This window comes from Gigantopelta aegis, chromosome 3 (genome assembly GCF_016097555.1).
Source record: "Gigantopelta aegis isolate Gae_Host chromosome 3, Gae_host_genome, whole genome shotgun sequence".
In the NCBI taxonomy this organism is placed as follows: domain Eukaryota; kingdom Metazoa; phylum Mollusca; class Gastropoda; order Neomphalida; family Peltospiridae; genus Gigantopelta; species Gigantopelta aegis.
This window is the reverse complement of record NC_054701.1, coordinates 29,292,657-29,315,160: the sequence shown is the minus strand read 5'-3', so window position 1 is coordinate 29,315,160 and position 22,504 is coordinate 29,292,657. Positions and strand designations below refer to the sequence as shown.

The window sequence follows — 22,504 nt, the reverse complement described above, 5'->3', positions numbered from 1 at the left end:
ATTTTAGACTAGGTGCCAAAATAAAGTGTGTTTGACCGTTTACAAAAAACTAAACAAAATTTTGAATGCCGGCCAAAACGTTTTAAAGTCCGACTAAGCCCAAAACCGGAGGTTACCTGTCACAACAATTGAGAATTTTCTGAATACATGTGTACTGCTATATGTACTGCTTTAAGCAAGTTACAGTCATCTTGGCTTGATCACTTAACCCGAGGCGTGATATTATCTGGTACAAAATGTATATCCTAGTAAAGAAACTTTAAAGCAATAAAATAATCAGGATGCACAGTGATAAATGGACAATTTTTGTTTAGCTTGTTAAAAATAAAAATATGGAATAAAAATCTAAAATAGAATTTTTTTCGAAAACCAGAAATTCATAATTATGTCCAATGAATTTAAGACTAAATTGATATTTCTAAAGCAAAATAACATTTTTAATATACCTCTTCCTGCCAATTATGGCAGTGCTACTACTGTTACTCAGTATTCCAAACCTAAAAAGAGTTTAAAGTGTGTTTTGTTTGATGATACCACTATAGCATATTGGCTTATTAATCATCAGCTAGTAGATATGAAACATTTGGATGTTGTGATATATACATTGTAGAAGAAACCCCAACATTTTTGCATTGGAATGACTGAATGTTTAACGACACCATTAGCAGCAAGAGATCTTTTATAAGTAATTTCCCCACAGACAGAACAGCACATACCATGACAGTTGATATACCAATCACGGGACACCTAAAAGAAGATGATTGCCATTTGGATTATCATGTTGGGACAGCATCACAGAACTCAAACAACTTAACAGGTGTCTGGCCAGCTCTGTAAGTTATAAGAGCCTGACATGCTGGATTGTGAGATGATGTATTTCTGGAATGACTGCCAGGTGACGCACAGTGATGGCCAGTGAGACTGGAACCAGAGAATGTCCTTATAAGGCCTCTGTCAACATGGTCAGTGGGTTAGCTGACAGACTGGATTAAACAATAAACAAAACATAATTCTTAAAACAGCACAAACTATTTAAGCCTCCCACAACAAGAGCTGTTTGTTTCCAAGGGAAGATCACCTGGCCAGCAAATACATCTGTCCAAGATTGGTGTTTCCTTTAATGTTGTTGGTATTAAGTAATCACTGTCAACCCTCTAAGTAAATGTAAAAACGTATTAAGGTACTGGTAAATATGTACCCTTTCTTAACTGGGACTTTATAAACTTAATATTACTAATTAAAGGAAAGAAGGAATGCATTATTTAACAACATAATAAACACATTTTAATTACGGTTATATGGCATCGGACATATGGATAAGGACCACACAGATAATGAGAGAGAAAACCTGCTGTCGCCATGCAACGGGCAACTCTTTCCGATTAGCAGCAAGTGATGTTTTATTTGCAGCATCCAACAGACAGGATAGTACACACCACAAACTTTGTTATACCAGTTGTGAAGAACTGGTTTGAATGAGAAATAGTCCAAAGGGCCCATTGATGGGGATCGACCCGTAACTGAATGTGCATCAAGCAACTGTTTTACTACTGGGCTATGTTCCACCCACTAATTAAAGATGCAAACCTATATATAGTTATAAATTCTTATAAGAGCTAAAAGTAATTCTAAAATCTACGGCAGTTGAATGTAATTTGACGGTTAGCACAATATTAACATGTATCTTTTATGATTCCCTTTCTTCTTTTCAAATCTGTTTCTGATCCTGGTGTGTTTGGTTGGTTTTTTTAATTTAATACAAATTGCCTGTGAGTTTTTGAAAAGCTGAAGCTTGAGTTTGGATACATATGAAGAAGAAGAAGTTTGTTTTATTTAACACCACCACTAAACACATTGATTTATTAATCATCGGCTATTGGTAATTTTGACCAATAATCTTAGAGAGGAAACTCGCTACATTTTCCATTAGTAGCAAGGGATCTTTTATATGCACCATCTCACAGATATGGTAGCACATACCACAGCCTTTGACAGCTGGAATGAGAAATAGCTCAATGAGCTCACTGACGGGGATCGATCCCAGACCGACCGCACATCAAGAGGGTATTTTACCACTGGGCTGCGTCCCGCCCAGATACAAATGAACAATGGAAGCAATTGTTCCCAACATGATCTGAGGCCTCACTGCAATATGACCAAGCTACACAACCAGACAAGAACACATATATCAAACAAACTTCTGTTAAATAATCACTGGTGTCATTTGATATCTGAAAATTAGCCATGGACAAACAACACACTATGTAAAGTACACGTAGGAGCAATACAGGTCTGGAACAATACCCATTACAGCATGCACATTCCAGCGATCGAAATAAGCAGAAATGTTCACTAGTCCACTGGACAAGTACATGTAGAAATCTACTTGTCTGCCAATATTTATATTTGTTCAAATAAGTTATGTTTTATTCAAAAATAGAAAGAAATGTTTTAATGACACACTCAACACATTGTATTTTATGGTTATATGGCGTCAGACATATGGTTAAGGACCACACAGATATTGAGAGAGGAAACATGCTGTCGCCACTTCATGGGCTATTCTTTTCGATTAGCAGCAAGGGATTTTTTATGTGTACCATCTCACAGACAGGGTAGTACATACCACGGCCTTTGATATACCAGTCGTGGTGCACTGGCTGGAACGATAAATATCCCAATTGGCCCACGAACAGGGATCGATCCCAGACTGATTGCACATTGAGCGAGTGCTGTACCACTGGGCTACGTCCCGCTCCTTGTTTTATTCAAGTGCAAGAACAATGTTTTTGATTGCTCAAAATGAAACTGCTTTGAACATTTTTACTTGTCCACGGAACAACCATTGAAGTACATTTTGCTTGTGCGAGCAGATTTCCACTTGTCGGGACAAACGGACAAGTGCTTATTTCGAACACTGCATTCTTTATCTTGTTAAAATACCATAGGTACATATGTCACACAAAATGCATCAGTGGTTTCACACACACACACACACACACACACACACACACACACACACACAAAAATAATTTGCAATTTTATTTTTATTTCAGTTATTTCTAGTTCTATGTGTAATCACGAATACCTATAACATAACACACTGACTTCTTGAAGCAAACAAGACAATTATTTAGTTTTTACCTGACCAACTCAAAAATTCCTGAAATATTGCGCTACTGGGGGGTTTTCTTTAGCAATATCAAAACTGCATACTTGTAAATAAAACATTTACATGTATATAATAATGATTAGATTAGAGATTATTTACAAGACAAAAAACTTTCAATTTACAATCTAAAGCAAATTAAAAAACAAAATGTTATAAGAAAATTTGGACAGGTGATAAGACCTATCCTTGAGATGGTTGGATATGACACATTATGGCCAAGATCTGCTAACAGTGAACCACCTAAACAGCGATGGTGGAAGAGAACCTTTCGTGACATGATGAACTTCAGCAAATGTTTGCCAGTGGATAGATTAACACAGACTCAGGGATTTCATGTGAAAACACACCGATCCAAATCCAATACAGAACACTTGTGTAAAGGCCAGCTCTTGACGGTGTCCCAAATTTCACATTTTCACATGTAGGGATAAGACACATGCCACTTTAGCAGGTAAAATCGAAGTGAGTTTATTTCAAAAGAAAATTGAAAACCAGTGAACATTGCTTTCTTTTTTTTCTCGAGTTTTTTTTTCTTCATACCTAGCAGTAATCCGGAGAAAGGAAAGGATAATGTGATTATTATGACACCTTATGTAGCATAATTTAAACTATGGCTGTTTCAACACCTTGTCAACAGAATATGAGAGGAAATCATCTACAGCCATAGATGATCATTTATATGCACTTTCCCATTGACAGGACAGCACATACCACATCTTTTTCTGATTTACTATGCAACTTTCAAAGATCACTACTTCATTTTAAAACATTCAACAGCAATTGCTAATCAATATTCAACTGACTGAAAATATTGCTAATTCTGATTTTGAAAAGAAAATGCTCCCTGCCGTAAGAATTTGACACGACTGAAATGAGAAAAGCTTAACAGGTCTACCAAGAGCGATTGATCTTAAGATCAACTGCAATTCAGGCCAGCACCCTACCACTAAGCTATAATAATGATGGCCCTAGGCATCCCATACACATTACTCAATGTCAAGTAAAAACTTTAGTGAAGTATTCAATCAGTGTTTTTGGTGTGAAGATAACATAATTAAATTACACGGCTCACTCTGGAACACATTATGGTTTTATTTAGCCAATTTTTAGATACATGTATGTAGAACTTCTTCTTTTTTAATTTTCTTTAAAATTATTAAAATGTGGTTAATTTAAGGAAGATTTTATTAGCCGAACATTAAATATTGTATAAATATTGATTAATCTGGCAACAGACAGGGTGAACCTGAATTACAAAAATGTTTAACTCCAATTTGGCTGTTTCCTCCAGCAGCAGATAGGAGGAAGGGGTAGCACTTTCTTTTTTAATGACATCTTCAAGAGAAGATTCCTTCACTTTGTGAAAAGGATGCTGGGAGCCGTAATTTCATCAGACAGAGATGTTTGTTTGCACCTTCCACTTTGTCTTCTTCCCCTCCTGATCAGAAATACATGTACCTGGTAAGGTCAGAACCTGTGCACTGAATTATCTGGTGCTATCTATCTCCAGCAGATGTACAAATTGGTACAACAAAAAAGTTGGGATTAGATTACAATATGCAGACACAATGTGGATGAGACTCAACATTTTTAGTAGATGGGGGTTGAGCTAATAGACTAAAGGCTGGTTGGTACTGACTGAATTCACATCCCAGTACTTATTATATATTCAGTTTTAATGGCTCAACAGGGCGCAAGACCACTACATTGACGTATCTATTATTAACCACTAACCATGAATGTTGATCTTGAACAGAGCCCAGATATAAGTTACAGTTCATGTCAAGGACAGTTGGTTAAATCGACATTCGTAGTTAAATATAAAGTTATGACAGTATTATTGATACTATATTAGGTTTTCAAATTTCACAGGAAACACTTTTTCGGTTCCATGCCCTATGATCCTGGGAACCCACCAGAAACTGTCCAAACTTTTTTAATGTATATATTATTTATATACAGTCCTACTTGATATAATAATCATAGGAAATGAAAATTTCAGTTCCATGACTTTATCGACAAGGTACTGGAAACAATCGTTTCCATGAAATCTGAAGGCTGAACAAAGATACTGGTTATAAAATCAGTACAGCTAAAGTTATGACAGTATTATTGATACTATATTAGGTTTTCAAATTTCACAGGAAACACTTTTTCGGTTCCATGCCCTATGATCCTGGGAACTCACCAGAAACTGTCCAAACTTTTTTAATGTATATATTATTTATATACAGTCCTACTTGATATAATAATCATAGGAAATGAAAATTTCAGTTCCATGACTTTATCGACAAGGTACTGGAAACAATCGTTTCCATGAAATCTGAAGGCTGAACAAAGATACTGGTTATAAAATCAGTACAGCTAAGATTCAAACATGTTTGTCCTGGGAAAGAAAGAAAGAAAGAAATGTGTTATTTAACGATGCACTCAACACATTGTATTTACGGTTATATGGAGTCAGACATATGATTAAGGACCACACAGTGGGCTATTCTTTTCGATTAGCAGCAAGGGATCTTTTATATGCACCATTCCACAGACAGGATAGTACATACCACGACCGTTGATATACCAGTCATGGTGCACTGGCTGGAACGAGACTGACCGCGCATCAAGCGAGCGCTGTACCACTGGACCACGTCTCACCCCACCCCCACCCCCCATTTGCCCTGGGAATACAGCTTACATATATGTAGTAACCTACATTTAATGTATAATTTAAAAAAAATTTTTTTTATAAAAGCCAGTAATTATGGAACACTAGCTAGAATGTTAAAAAAATGCACCATGTCTATTAATTTCCATATATATTGTTGTGCCATTGTGAAATGCGAGTCCACATGATCATTATATCTGGTGAAGGGCAGATTCAGCAGTTCCTTTGATAACAATCTGGGTCAAATGTATGGGTGAGATGCAATGTAATATTATTTTACAATTTCCTATTGTTAATGTTAAGTATTAGGTGAGACAGTTTCCACTGAATATGAAAATTCCCATTGTAACTGGTACCACTTGACTGGTACATCAAAGGCTCTAGTATATACTATTTTAAGTATCATGTAGATGGAATAGCACATTAAAAAAAATCCCTTGCTGCTTGTTTTGGTAGGAGTATAGACAACCTGTATGTATTATGTGTGGTTTAAGGTTTTCCATTTCCCATTAACATGGGAGCTTATATGCCAGCAGCAGGTTTCTTCTCTTATTATCTAGACCAAGCAGGGCTACCTCTGATACTAGCCAAATTCGCCAGTTGCAAATTTAAAAAAAAGGCTAAGAGAAATTTATTATAATTTGGTGAAATAAGCTCATGTAATAATTGAATTTTTTTTACTCAGCTCTACAATGTTTTAAGTTTAATAAATAATTTGGCAAAATGTTTAGCTCACCCAGAGCTAGTCCTGCCAAGTATCAAAACAACCACATATAATGAACATCAAATAGCGATAGTGTAAAATGTGCTGATACATGTTACATATTCCTTTTCTTGAATATGAAATTTATATCATATAGATCAACAATGAACAGAGGTCTTGCTCCCGTTGGATTTTCTGTCATGTAATTAGCATGGTTATCTGTTCTATTTATATACCACATACTGATGACCTAACATGCTATATTAGTTGTAACTTTTAATACTTCCCAACAGGCAAATATGACATAAGAAGGGGAAATATTGCAATACATGTGTTAATTAGGAGTCCGGTAGAAAGAAAATCACTAACAATATAGACCTAGGGGTAAATGACAGATATTAGTTGTGAACAAAATATTAGTTTTTATTTGCACTTTCTGTTTTTGGTATATTACTATTAGTTATTTCAGATGAAAATTAACATAGCTGTTTATCTGTGCTTTAAATAATGTGATCGATTTTAGTTCTGGGTTGACCAGTTAGTATGTTTTGGTTTTTCTTAAAATATTATAATGAAAAAACTATAATCAGAAACAAAATTAGTTAAGAGTTGTCTGAATACACATTCAGGAACAGGTTTAAACTGGTTAGCTAGTGCAATAAATTTTCAATTTAGTCTTTAAAAAAAAAGAAAATAATTAATAATGTCAGTGCTAGCTTTGGCACTTGCCAAATTCATCAATTGCAAATTTCAAACACAATTGACAAATTATATTTTAATCTGCAAAATAATTTCATTAAATAATGAATATTTTGTTTGAAAATAATAACTGGGTTTCTGCAATTTTTGAAGTTTGATAGATAGTTTGGCAAAATGTTCTGCTGACTGATCAAGAGCTAGCCCTGAAAGGTAAATAGGATTTAATTTATTTTCAGTGAATTACTGCAGAGATACTAACAAATATAACAATTATGCACAGTAGTATAAACTTTGTGAGTTTAAAAACAAAAACAAAAAACTGTCCTTTAATCACATGCAGATATATACAACATAGATGTATTTGTGTATAATTAAATGTCCACTTAATAGAAATATAATATGCTTAAGCTATATAATAAAATAAAATGTCCAAGTAGATGACTGTATAATAAAGATTTAGCAAAAATTAAATTTTGTTAATTTTGATTGTACCACTTTAAAAAGAAATACCAACTCCTGTTGATCAAAGTCAAACATTACTCTTTTTAATAACACCAAAGTCAACCAACAATCATGTAAATAAAACTGTTAAATCATTTCTTCATCCATTGTTGGACATTTTGACAAAATAGACCATTAAGCTGTATGCATCATTCCTCATGGGCAGTCTTCTGTGTAGTCTGTGTTATCCTCCCCACACAATAACGTGGTCAGCACAACACAGAGGGCGTACTAACTCCGCGCCATCACAATGGTTCAAGGAGACACATTCTGTATGTTCACCCTGAGGCAAAGTCTGTATTATAATTCTCCACTTTAGTAAACTTATGATAAAGCTCCATAACAAATATGACTAAATCTTTTCTTCTCGAGGAAAACGGCTGAAATAACAATGGAGTGCTTGGGCTATAAATGTTTTTGCAGTTGGCCTCTGTGTTATTGTAAAGATTTTATGGAGTACTAATGTCTCTAAGCATGGTAACAGGGTTTTACTGTGCATGTGAAGACCTGTTGTCATAATTTTGTTATCTTTATAAGCACATACTCATATCAGTATACTAGTCAATAACTGTACATGTTTTATAATTTAACGTTTCATATTTATACATGGGATAAAATTATATGCGAGTGTACACAAGAATTCCAGTCAACAGAACCAGACAGTTTGGTACTTAAATGTACATGTATAATATTGATGATCATTTCTGTGATTATAACCAATTAATATTAAAGCATACTGCTCTTGGCATGCAACTCGATGCTTGTCAAGGACAGAGTTAATGGATTCATTTTGGAAAGGAAATCTACATCCAGTGTCACCAATAGACTTCTCCGATTATCAGCAATGGATCTTTACTGTTTACTTATCTGCAAAGAGGATAGTGCACCTTTGATTTGAACAATTTGTGAAGCACTGATTGGCATCAAGGCATAAGACATTTTATTTTTTCACTAGATGTATTTGTACACCCCATCTCAGGTTGTTCATTGTCTTTGAAAGTAGGGGGCAATTTGAGAAAAGTAGACATCAACATCTACTGAATGCAGTGAGATGTATACTGGTAACAGGGTGTTTATATACTGGTAACGGGGGGGTTTATATACTGGTAACGGGGTGTTTATATACTGGCAACAGGGTGTTTATATACTGGTAACAGGGTGTTTATGGGACGCTGTTTGAGAAAAGTAGACATCAGTATCTACTGAATGCAGTGAGCTGTATACTGGTAACAGGGTGTTTATATACTGGTAACAAGGTGTTTATATACTGATACCAGGTGTTTATGGAATGCTGTTTGAGAAAAGTAGACATCAGTATCTACTGAATGCAGTGAGCTGTATACTGGTAACAGGGTGTTTATATACTGGTTACAGGGTGTTTATATATACTGGTAACAGGGTGTTTATATACTGATAACAGGTGTTTATGGGATGCTGTTTTAGAAAAGTAGACATCAATATCTACTGAATGCAGTGAGGTGTATACTGGTAACAGGTGTTTATGGGACGCTGTTTGAGAAAAGTCGACATCAATATCTACTGAATGCAGTGAGGTGTATATTGGTAACAGGGTGTTTATATACTGGTAACAGGTGTTTATGGGATGCTGTTTGAGAAAAGTAGACATCAATATCTACTGAATGCAGTGAGCTGTATACTGGTAACAGGTGTTTATGGGATGCTGTTTGAGAAAAGTCGACATCAATATCTACTGAATGCAGTGAGGTGTATATTGTCATGTCATGTCATTGGGTTTTACGTGCACATTCAGAACAAGCTGTTGTAGCACATGCCTGTCGTGGGCACAAGAGTCGGCCTTGGCCGGCTCCTCCATCCATGACAGGAAAGGTGGGGGGGGGAGGGAAGAGGAGGGACTGCCTGCACTGGCAGGTGCAAGGGAGCACCAGCTGCCCGATCAAATCGGTAGCAGGTGGATGGGGGTGGTGCTATGGAATTTTGAATGGAGCCATTAATGCCAAAGAGAAAGGGGTGCGCAATTTTGATTGAGGAAATTTGGCGCAATTTTGAACGGTCGGTCGAAAGGTAAATGGCCGAGCTAATATAGGTTTTGATATTAGTGAATCGAAAGTAGCTCGAGGTGTATATTGGTAACAGGGTGTTTATATACTGGTAACAGGGTGTTTATGGGATGCTGTTTGAGAAAAGTAGACATCAATATCTACTGAATGCTGTGATGTATATAATTTAAACCATAAATCGTAAGTGGTGGTGATAGAAATAGCTTCCAAAAACTGTAGCCTATCACATAACAACATTGTAATTAGCATATACACTGCCCTTTAAGGGTTTGGTGGTGAGATGCAGCTTAGCAGCAGATCACAAGTCATAAGTTCATCTACCTCAGTGAACACAATGGGTTATTTCTTTTGTAATAATATTGGACGCACAACTATGTTGCAATGTCCATGTAACATATTATTTTGCTGCCTATATGAGCAGGCTGCAAGGAGGTTTGTTCTCTCTAGACTATAATACATCAAAATACCTGTAGACAACCTAATAGCATACTTGGTCCTCTTTCAACACTGTATAATTTTCATTCTTGAAGAAGTAATCTTTTTAAAATAGTAATTTCTTCATATCTAGCAATGTGAATGTTGTTTTGGGGTGTATATATCCACCTACAAATTAACCAGATATTTTCCAATCTAATTTCAAGACAAGTAAATTCTCATAATCTTGTGTCAAACTTTCTAACATTTCAGTAAGGTGTAAGACACAACAGTTCAGTATCAGGGCTAGCTTTGCCACTAGCCAAATTTGCCAAATGCGAATTTTAAACTCAATTGGCAAATTTTATTTTAACTTGGTGAAAAAATTTCATGTAATGATTTGTATTTTTGGGGGAGGAAATAATGGTGGGTTTCTGTAATTTTTAAAGTTAAATAGATAAATTGGCAAAATGTTCTGCACATCCAGAGGTAGCCATGCAGCATCATCAAATTCAAGTGATTACCATGAAATGATTACAAGAGTTTTTACAGAGATTAGGACAACCAAGATTACATTAATGTGTCATATAGAAATGAATATTTCTAGACTAATTGAGATTTGTCAATATTCTTTTCCCTTTTTTACCAACTTGGAACTGGTACTAATCTATGTCTGACTTAGACTATCACTGATACTTGTCATATTCACCACTTGTGAATTTAAAAGGAATTGACAAATTTTATTTTAATTTGATGAATTAATTTCATATAAATGATTGATATTTTGTTGCAAAATAACTTAAGTTTTTGGGGTTTTTTTAAAGTTTAACAAATAGTTTGGCAAAAGTTGCTGCTCACCCAGAGCTACATGTAGCTCTGATATATATACTTTTAATATATAACATTTAGTGAAATATCTTAAAATATCAGTGAAATAGAAGTGTTATCAGTCACTCAGAGATAATAACACATTTTAGAGTGAAAATTTCAGAAATTTCAGAAATTTCACTGCAGAAAGTGTTATCTTCACTGTAAGAAAGCCGGAACTATTTTGCTGCTGCCATTTTAAAAATAAAGGTAAATTGCCAAAAGTTATATAATAAATAAAAGTTTGCAATCATATCTCACGAGTTGCACTTGTGTGATATGATTGCAAATTTCACGAGATGAGATATAATTCATATTTGACAAAAAACATGAATTATCATCTATGTAATGAAACATTATTTTGCTGTCTATAGATATGGGTGATAGTCTTATCCCTCTTAGACGACTTTGGGACTTTTCCTATTCTAACTAGTACTCCACAATTAGCATATAGAAAGAGCAATAGGTGTTGTAATAAATGAAACAAATATATAAATACTTTCGTACGTGTCCATATATCATTGCAATTGGTGGAAACTGCATGGTTTATAAGGTGGATACATGTCTATGGACAATTAATGTGCTCAAAACTGTATGACTGATCTTTAGCAGTATACGGTATAAATATATGTACACTGGCACGCAGTATCAACAATTTATTGTCTGTTAATTATTTAAATGAAGTATTAGTTTACTCATAATTATCTAGCTGTCAGCGCATATGATGTATTACTGTTAGCTTAGTGATAATTAAGATTAATGTATATTTAATAAGAAACTTGAGACACAAAAAAGCATCATGTTACCATTAACAAAGAAAATACCTCAACAACACGAACCAACCTAATTAACAAACAAAATTATTTATACAAGCAGAGTAATCTAAGACCATGAAACTTCAACTAAAAATCTTTTGCATGCATCAGATAAAAAGATGACAGTTTCAATGGATGCCAAATTATTTTTCTCATTTTTGAAATTCCATTTCTGAAGCTATAATCTCCTAGAAATGTATCCATCAGATGGTATTACAAAGCAGCCTACCAAGCCTCTGTACCGTATTAAAACAGTTATTGTGTCAGCCATGGCTCAGAGTACGTACTCAATAACATCAATAGAAATTATTGCATGGGCAAGAAAAAGCGCATTAATCTACACTGTCAATAATGCATATAGGAATTCATTGTCAGCCACAATCTACCAACAGATTGCAGTGACCCGTGAACGCTTACACAAAAGATCTGGATGCTCGGTTCATATTACTTTGAAAACAGACTTATTTCTCACATAAGTAAGATATATGTTGAGGCAATATATAATTTTAAAATAAAATTTGATTTGCTTTGATTCTACCCACAGTATTTCTACTAGGTGACTCAGTTTAACTGACAGTTACATACATGCAGTTGGTATTACAATATTGAAATACATTTTATAAAATGGTTTTGATTATTACAAATAATGTTATTCAAAGCTATATATAGCCTTATTACCAACATGTATTCAGGCCTTGACCATGTTTACCCACTGGGCTACCAGGTTATGAAATCTGGTAGCCCTTTGTAAAAATTGGTATTCCCATAATTTTAATAAATAAAAAAAAGCAAAAAGAAAAATCATTTATTTTTATTTAAACATGTTGTTTTAGGTGGAGGGTTTTAAAGGGACATTCCCGAGTTTGCTGCATTGTAAGATGTTTTCGACTAATAAAATATTTCTACGATTAAACATACATATTAAATATATTTTCTTGTTTAGAATATCAGTGTCTGTATATTCAATGTGTTTTTGGTCGTCTTAATATTTGTAAGAAGCCCAAACTGGAGTTTGTCTTGAAATAATTTCGTACGTACGAAAAAATCATTTTTAGGAAATAAAATGAAATTTAACCTACTACAAATATTAGGACGATCAGAAACAAGTTTAATATACAGCCACTAATATTTTATGCAGAAAAATATATTTGATATGTGATTACAGTCGTCAAAAAGTCTGTTAGTCGATAACATCTTAAACATTGCAGAAAACTCAGGAATATCCCTTTAAGGTGTTTGTGCGTCTTGTTGATTCCAGAGTAACTGGATGTGCAAAATAAGTGGAGTAGCCTGGCGGACTACCGGTTTTAGATATCTGGTAGCCCAAGTCAGAAATTGGTAGCCAAAACACCCTGGGCAACTGCTAAGGTCGAGCCCTGCTGTAATTAAGTTTCGCCCCTGCAGTTACTATTTGTTGGGGAGGGAGGGTGGGTTTGGTTAGTTATGAAATAAGGATAGTTAAGAGTATTAAAATTTTCTGAGATAACATAGGAACTTTAGCATTATGAATTATTTTGGTTCAAATAATTAAAAACTTGGCCAAAGTGCAAAAGTAAACATTTTCCATATTTTTCTGAGATCAATTGAAGAACAATTTATGTTGAATGTCAGCTGTCCCAGAAAGACATGAGACATTAACTGAAGATCATTTCATTTCAACTTATTTTCGTGCTTACCGGGTGTATCCAATTGAGGTTCAAGCATATTGTCCTGGGCACACATCTCAGCTACCTGGGTTGTCTGTCTAGGACAGTGAGTTAGTTGTTAGTGGTTAGTGAAAGAGAAGAGGGTGTAGTGGTCTTACACCTCGTTAAAACTCACTCTGGGTGGGAGCCAGTATCGAGCTGCAAACCCTGTACCCACCAACCTTATGTCCGATGGCTTAACCACGACACAACTGAGGCCGGTACTAAGACCAAATGGTGACTGAACTGTCCCAGAAAGACATGCGACAACTGAAGATGAAATGGTGACTGAACTGTTCCAGAAAGACATGAGACAACTGAAGAGCAAATGGTGATTGTCAACTGTCCCAGAAAGACAGGAGACAACTGAAGACCAAATGGTGACTGTGAACTGTCCCAGAAAGACAGGAGACAACTGAAGACCAAATGGTGACTGTGAACTGTCCCAGAAAGACATGTGACAACTGAAGATGAAATGGTGACTGAACTGTTCCAGAAAGACATGAGACAACTGAAGAGCAAATGGTGATTGTCAACTGTACCAGAAAGATATGAGACAATTGGAGATCAAATAGTGACTGTCACCTGTACCAGAACAAAATTGAGACAACTGAAGATCAAATGGTGACTGTTCACTGTACCAGAAAAAAATTGAGACAACTGAAGATCAAATGGTGACTGTCAACTGTACCAGAAACAAATTGAGACAAATGAAGATCAAATGGTGACTGTCAACTGTACCAGAAACAAATTGAGACAACTGAAGATCAAATGGTGACTGTTAACTGTACCAGAAAAGATTGAGACAACTGAAGATCAAATGGTGACTGTCACCTGTCTCTGTCAAAAAAAAATAAAAGGTGACAATCAAAAGTCAAATGGACATCAAATAGTGACTGTCAATGAATTGGACATCAGAGGGAGACTGTCAATGGACAACTGGATGTCAAAAAAATGACTGTCAAATGTCCTAAAGAAACAGGAAATGAATACTTGTACCTAATGATGATTAGTTTGTCCTTTAATTATTATGCCATGATATTGTACTTTGACATGCAAGTTCTACTTTAAACAAAACAAACTTTATTAAAATTGAATTGTATGTTTGTGTTGCATAAAATATTATATAAAAAATAATAAATCCTGTTACCTACCAGTACTTATTTTAAAAGATTTCTACTGGTACACTGTACTTCTAATATTAATTACACAAGTAATTAAAATACTCAGGGCTAGCTCTGGCACTGTGACTTGCCAAATTCGTCAATTTTAAGGACAATTGGCGAATGCTAGTTTAATTTGGCGAACAAAATTATGTAATAATTAATATTTTGTTGGAAAATAGCCATAGATTTTGCTGGTGGTGTTTTTTTTAACATAATTTGGTGGAATTTTCTGATACTTGATTGGTTATTTGGGGTACAGAATGTATCTTTTTTAAAGATTATTAATTTTGAAAGAATAATTGGCTAATCATTTACAAAAGTTTTCTTTATCAAATTGTATTCCAATATTTATCACTGATAAAATTTTAATTTATACCAGTTGTTAAAGGGACATTCCCGAGTTTGCTGCCTTGTAAGATGTTTCCGACTAATAAAATATTTCTATGATTAAACTTACATATTAAATATATTTTCTTGCTTAGAATATCAGTGTCTGTATATTCAATGTGTTTCTGGTCAGCTTAATATTTGTAAGAAGCCCAAACTGGATTTTGTCTTCAAATAATTTCGTGCATATGAAAAAATATCTATTTTAGGAAATAAAATATAACCGTGTACAAATATTAGAACAGAGACACGTTTAACATACAGCCACTAATATTTTATGCTGAAAAATATATTTGATATGTAATTAGTTTCTTTGTTAGTCGATAACATCTTAAAAATTGCAGCAAACTCAGGAATGTTCCTTTAAAATCATAAATGGTTTGACATAGTTGGAAGATTTTATTAGACTAGCAAAATTGCAAAACTGTTTTGAAGGTCTTGCTTAAAGTTTAAATACATAAAATTAAGATATTAAAATTGAACCAAACATATTTGATCAGATATACAATTAAGCATATATTAATATATTATATAAGCATGTTATTGATATATTCAATTCCCACGCTTATACAATACACCTGTTCACCCTCAAAAAACCCCACTCATAACACTAATCACCCAGAATTAACAGATCAGTGAGGTTAATTAACTGTGATTACACAGGTCCTACCTTTTCAGCCCTTCTTCCACGTAAAGGGACATCCATCATAGGTAATTCCAATACAAAATCCAGGTACGAATCCGTGGGGATGTAAATCCCTAATATGAAATCTCACATTTTACAAACATGCACGCATAACACAGCGAATGTTTGTCTTCACCCAAAACACCCATTTAGCCCGCCGCCATGTTGTGCACTGGGCTGTAACAACAACACAAACGTTTTAAGTAATTTTACACAACACTCCTAGCTTGTTGGGGGAAATGTCAGTGTCACCTTTGCAAAAGTAAAAATCTCGTTTTCGCTTACACGTCAAAACTCACACACATATAAATATCCAATAAATGGCGTAAATATAGTCTTAATGGTTGACAGAAGCTCCCAGTGGAGTGGTCCAGTTAAAAATGATAAGCAAAGTGGCTTGCTTCGGCTCACCTGTGTCGCGAGTCACTTCAAAGAGCGCAGGTGAGAAACAAGGGGAGTAACTCTTTCGCAAAATTGGCACCATCCCAAATGCTATTGTCGCCATAAGACGCGATTACTCTTGGCGATTGTATATAACGGGATTCCGATTTAATATTAGATCTAGGTTAAAGCTATTTTAAAGTTAGTGTGAATAAATGTGGTATTATTATTGTAAACATATTTCATTAGTAGGCAGCTATATTGTTAAGTGAAAAAATATTAATTGCTATCATCATCATTGCCATCATCATCATCATCATCATCATCATCATCATGCTGTTCAACACTTACGCAACGCAATATTTTATAATTTGTATACATCACTCCATGTAAAGTTTACAATGCTAAGACCACTCTCCTTCTAAAATTACGTAACGCTTGCCAATACACAAAGTTCCTTTCTAAAATTTCGTAACGCATTCCATGATACCTCTATAACTTAGAATCGTGTAATTGTTAAACGGCCCCTCATTGGAAATTATGATTGTATTTTCACTAGGAAGGCCTTTAGACTCTGTATATATTTTGCATTTGTAATTTTTACTTCATTATTATTTTAATACAAATAATTACTTCAAATTATCAATACAACGACAAGAAACAAGGCAGAACATTTTACTTTCCCGAGGGAACATGATCCAGCCCCCTAAAAAAACTTCGCTCACCAGTCTAGACCTCCTCCCCCTGCACAATGTCCTGCCTACAGTCCTATATTGAACAAGGTGGAATTTAATTAATACCGGTAACTTTATCTTTTATCGCGACATAATCATGAGCAACAATATTATTACTAATTTTCAGTGAGGTGGCGAATTAAAAAAAAAACCTCATATTTTTTTAATAAACTTTTGATGTCATTTATTTGAGTACAATTTGTCATCTAGGGGGCAACTTCACAAAACATGTTAAGTTTACTTCTGCGACTAGTAGTTATACCGGGTATACATTTAGGGGCCTATAGTCTGGTTGCAAAAAAAAACTAATTTGCGGGGAAAGAGTAAACGAAAAATTGTTTTTAGTTTTTCTGAATCCGTACACCCGATAGTGTCTTAGAAAAACAATCGCCATGTGTGGGGCTTGGGGAATTTGTTTTACAGCACCTTAAAATTAGGGCTTCAAACCCTACCCAAGACTCACTAAGATATGGGGTAGGAATAACACTTTTATGGTTTTTGTCACATGTAATCTTTGTATGTCAAAGGAAATTGGGATGAAATTATAAAAATAAACATTTGAATTGGCTTGTAATTTTATTTATCTCTGATGTAGATGCATACAGTTTGGTCTGAATTTCTTTTCTTTCTTTTTGGGGGATATGGGGCCATTAACCTGTAATGTACATGGGTTTGAATGTTGAACATGACAGTTTATTTTCACATTATTTTCAACCTTTTCATGCACCCAGTTATTCAGCAATGGTTGCAACAGTTTTAATAGGTTACTCAGTTGCAATCTTCAGACATGAAGGTTATGCATATTTAATTATTTTAATTAACAATTCAAAAGATTTGTTCCAGATTGTTCGGGATTTTAGTTTTTCACGTGCATCTAGTGGATTTCAAACTCTCCAGTGTTTTGTTCATGACTGTCATTACTAGTTCAAGTCCAAATCAACTATGTTACCAACCTCATAAACATGGAAAAAATCACTTCATTGTCCACGTTCGTTCACTGCATTGTCTGTGTACTTTATAAGAGGCATTATTTGCGATTCCAAGATGTTTGACTGCACAATCAATGTCTGGTACCTGTGAAAGTAAATTGTCAATGAAGTCATTCAATTAGAAATGAATAAAGTTACATACAAAGTATCTTGACGATCTTGCGTATCGGCTGAATAAAATATGTTTCCTGAATTGAGCTATAGCTTTCATCAGCTTACTTTTGGTACGTCCTTCTTCTTCGTTCAAATTTGTGAAAATTCTCTCATACAGATATTCCTATCTGAGTGATGAATTGGGTAGTTGTTTGCAAGTTCTCCCTGAATCCCCCGAGCTTCTGATGTAGGTCCATTCCATGCAGCCAGAAGTGGCTTCTTTCCCGAGTTGTGTAGTGGATATTGTTGTAGGATATGTTCTGGTGTTTGCAGGCCTGTGCCACATTGACAGTCGCTTGTGTGACATATATTAAGCTTGTGGAGATAGAAGTTTAGGCGGCTGTGGCCTGTGCGAAGCCTGAAGATTGCAGTCTGGGTTCGTCTTTCAAGCGTCTCCCATGGGTTGTGGTTTGTCACTCCATGTCGTGTTTTTGGTACGTCCAAATGTAGACAATGTCATGTCAAATCCATGAATAGAAGAAAAAAAATTTCTACCTAAGTTCTAATGACTGGGTAACCTTTGATGCACATCGTTTATAAAATCAATTCTACAGGAGCCCACTGGGTTTTCCTTTGTTCATCTGATGATCTTATGGACATTCCCTGTGATGCAGAAATAACCCCAAGATTTGCACGTCATTTACAGTATATTAACAATTTGCAGATATCATTACTTACAGAATCTAGTGCTGTAGATGCAAACAGTATATCAGCATTATATTTCTGTTTAAAGAAGTTAATTGCCACAGCAATGAAAGAAACTTTAGTTGTGATGTTAGCAAAGAATACTTCCTGATCCTTGTTCAGGCACTAGTTTGACGATGACTGGAAACTAATCCGATTGCTTCACTCATGTTTGTGATCCTTAGCTCAAAACTCAGGATTTCCATGAAGTTGTTTTACTGTCTAAAGTACAGTTTAAAGAATGATTACTGCTCGAAGATTTCCTATTAAGTGTTGCATTCCCACCTTATGTACCAAAGAAGCCCACCGTCGTCTACAGTGTGTATTTAATCTCCACGTGGACTAGCATATTCCAGTAGTAATACAAGAGCTACACCATCAAGGGATCTGAACAAATCTTTTTACAAATCTGAAAGATCATCAGTCTAGAATCATAGCAGGATGAAACAAAAAAACACTGAACATTTATTTGGCTATTCATTTCAGTCATTGTTAGACAATCTCAAATTAGAATTGACAAGAGCTTCCATAGCAGTACTTTCAGTGGGAAATACATACATGTATATGTTTTCCATTTGCTTCATTGGTATGCTTACTGATCAATTAAAAGCGAATGGCCATGTATTAAAATAAGTAAAATCAGATGCTAAGACACTGACTGCCTCTACCACATTGGGTTTTGTCAAGAACCAGCAAATTGTTTGTATTGTTCAGCATCACTGGAAAGATGATACCATGGACATATCTATTTATAAGTGTCATTGGAGGAACAAGGTAAACATTAGAGGGGCCTTCCACAATTCACACCACGAATGATGTCATCAATGCTTTATCCAATTATTAGAAAAATCACATCTTGTAAAAAGTAGCGGGTTTCCTCACTATGACTGTGTCAAAATTACCATAATATTGTTTGACATCCAATAACCGATGGTTAATAAATCAATGTGCTCTAGTAGTGTCATTAAACAAAACAAACTTTAACTTTAAACTATTCAATATGTTGTGTTAGCAGTGGTCATTGTTAGTAGTAGTCATTGCATGTTGATTGTGTTGGCTTTGTTTCACGTGCGACTGTGACACGCAAGACTGATTCATCAGCACTGAGACGTGCACTGCATGCTTATGGACCACGTCCTTTATAACCAGATTTTTTTAATTGTCAGCGTACGCTCAGCTTTCATTAGAAGCAACCTGTCATAATTTATATACACTTGTAACAAAATATTCTGCAAATAATAAGAAGTGGTTTTTATATAAATATCATACTCTGAACACTGCTGAATTTCTAGAGTGTCTAAGCGAAGACATTGCGGATGTCTGGTAAGACATTTCTATTTATTTGTAATTGGATTTTATATCAATATTCGGACGTAAAAAGTCGGTGAAATATTTTATCTTAATATTGTGTGCGTGATAGAAACATAGGCGTACAGGCTCCTATTTTTGTGGTTAGGGTAGGGGGTGGCAGGAGGATTTTTGCCCGAATTCAACCGAAATGCCCAAATCTGTATAACAACATTTATTAGTATTAGCAATACTGCCAAAAAGCTATATAGCAGGCCCGGCGGAGCGTTTTTGTAAGTGGGATGAGCGTGTGTGTGTGTGTGTGTGTGTGTGTGTGTCTGTATGCGTGCGATGATCAATGTTATTATTAAACAAGGCACGAAGTCTATGGGTGTCAGGGGTATGCTCCATCGGAAATGTTTTTAAATTGGATGACTTTAAACGCCTTTTCTTGGCATATGAATAGCAAAACAATCCATTAGTTTGCATAGTAATATAACATGTTTGTTTGTTTTGTTGTTTTGTTTTGTTTTGTTTTTAGATGGCCCAGATCTGATCGGTTAAGTGATTAGGGTTGGGACGTCTAGGGGATCCGGGGGTATAATTTTAATATTTTAAAATTGGATGGCTTTAAACGTGTTTTTGGCATCTGAATGGCAAAATTAGCCGTTAAAAAAAAATTAAAGATTATTTTGCACAGTAATATAACCCAAGAATGTTTTTCATTTAGATGGCCTTCAAGGCACCAGATATCACATATTAAGTGGGGTGGGTGGAGGGGGTATCAATCAGGGTTCGAGGCGTCTAGGGGTGTCTGGGGGTATGTTAAATATTTATTATTATTTAGATAGCATTAGACGCGATTTCTTGGCATCGGAATAGTGCTATCCTGTATATGGGAAGTGCATATAAAAGATCCCTGGCTGCATTAGAAAAAAAATGTAGCGGGTTTCCTCTGTTGACTCGTCTGTTGACTACGAGTCAGAATTACCAAATGTTTTGACATCCAATAGCCGATGATTAATTAATCAATGTGCTCCAATGGTGTCGTTAAACAAAACGAATTTTACTTTTGACATCTGAATAGCAAAATTAGGGCCTACCCATTTTCAGACCGTAATTAGTTGTTCTTTTGGAGTTTTATAACCGAAAAATAATTATTTAGATGAGTTGAAACCCATTACTCTTGGATCAGACTGGCTAAATCGTGATTTTTAGCGTTGATCGCCATCACCGAGCACAGCACTGAAACCAGTACCACTGTGTTTCGCTGCAAGCATTATTTGTCTGTGAGGTATTGTGCTTTGAAGGAAAACGTCGTCAATATATTTTCCGGAGAAGCATGTCTCGACACTCCCCATCCCCATAAACTCACGTCCCGTATTAACATTCCTGCACACGCACCTAGACAGATGTAACTCGCCTAAGTAAAATACGTTTATATTATTGTGTATTATCAAGAGAAGTTGTTGAACACCTCGCGTCATCAACTATATATTAGTGTTCGGTATTTGACCCGAAAATGGTAATGGAAATTTTCAACGAATATTCAATATTTGAATACCAACTAAACTCATCAAACTGTCGAGCTTTTATAATAGTTTATATTGTGTAAATGACTTTTAATAACCCTAAAATCAAGTTACGACATAAAACAAATAACAAATCATAATGCTTTAATGCCTGGTAGCTAACCTAGCTATATATATTTTGACTTCTCAAAATAATAAATACTGAATTATAAATATCAAAATATGAAAAACATTTTTAAAAACCCAAGGAAACAATACAGAAAACCACCAGATCTGCTCACAGGTTTTGTTGGTGTGTGTATGTGTGTGTGGGGGGGGGGGGGGGTGGGGTGTGTGGTGTGTGTGTGTGTGTGGGGGGGGGTGCTTTTATGTATGCTAACATGAGCGAAGGAGAAACATCAATTCACAAGTTCACAAGACTAGATTTAATTTAAAAAAAAAAAAAATTAAGGTTTTTCAATAATGGTTCTTTACACAAAAACAACATACCTTTCAGTTCTATAATATTTTAGTACATATTTCCACTACTATTGTCAATATTTAGATTTTTGTTATTGAATAAATAACGGTGTTCATCAATTTTTATTATTACAACGTTTACATAGCATGTTTTCTTTAGGAATGTTAAACCACCTACCTGTTTCTAGTGGTAATGTTAAACCATCTACCTGTTTCTAGTGGTAATGTTAAACCACCTACCTGTTTCTAGTGGTAATGTTAAACCACCTACCTGTTTCTAGTGATAATGTTAAACCACCTACTTGTTTCTAGTGATAATGTTAAACCACCTACCTGTTTCTAGTGATACGTATAGGCAATTTAGTTATCCAGCATCTATTTTGGTACGATAATCTCATTAAATAGGTTTCGAAGTAAAATTTCGTTATGAATGTATAAAATTGGCCTCTAGAAAGTTTATAATATTTAAAAAAAAAAAACCTACTGCTGTAGC

General features: G+C 35.0%; 1 protein-coding gene across 1 annotated transcript in view; it reads right to left on the bottom strand.

Annotated features, from left to right (window-relative positions):
* The window catches only part of LOC121367845 (tetratricopeptide repeat protein 28-like), a 132,324-nt gene extending 116,139 nt beyond the window's left edge, over positions 1–16,185 (bottom strand). Inside the window, exon 1 of the mRNA XM_041492264.1 lies at positions 15,778–16,185. Coding sequence (XP_041348198.1) covers positions 15,778–15,816 — 39 coding nt within the window. The 5' untranslated portion in view covers positions 15,817–16,185. The remainder of the gene's footprint in view (positions 1–15,777) is intronic.
* Positions 16,186–22,504: the final 6,319 nt, after the last annotated feature.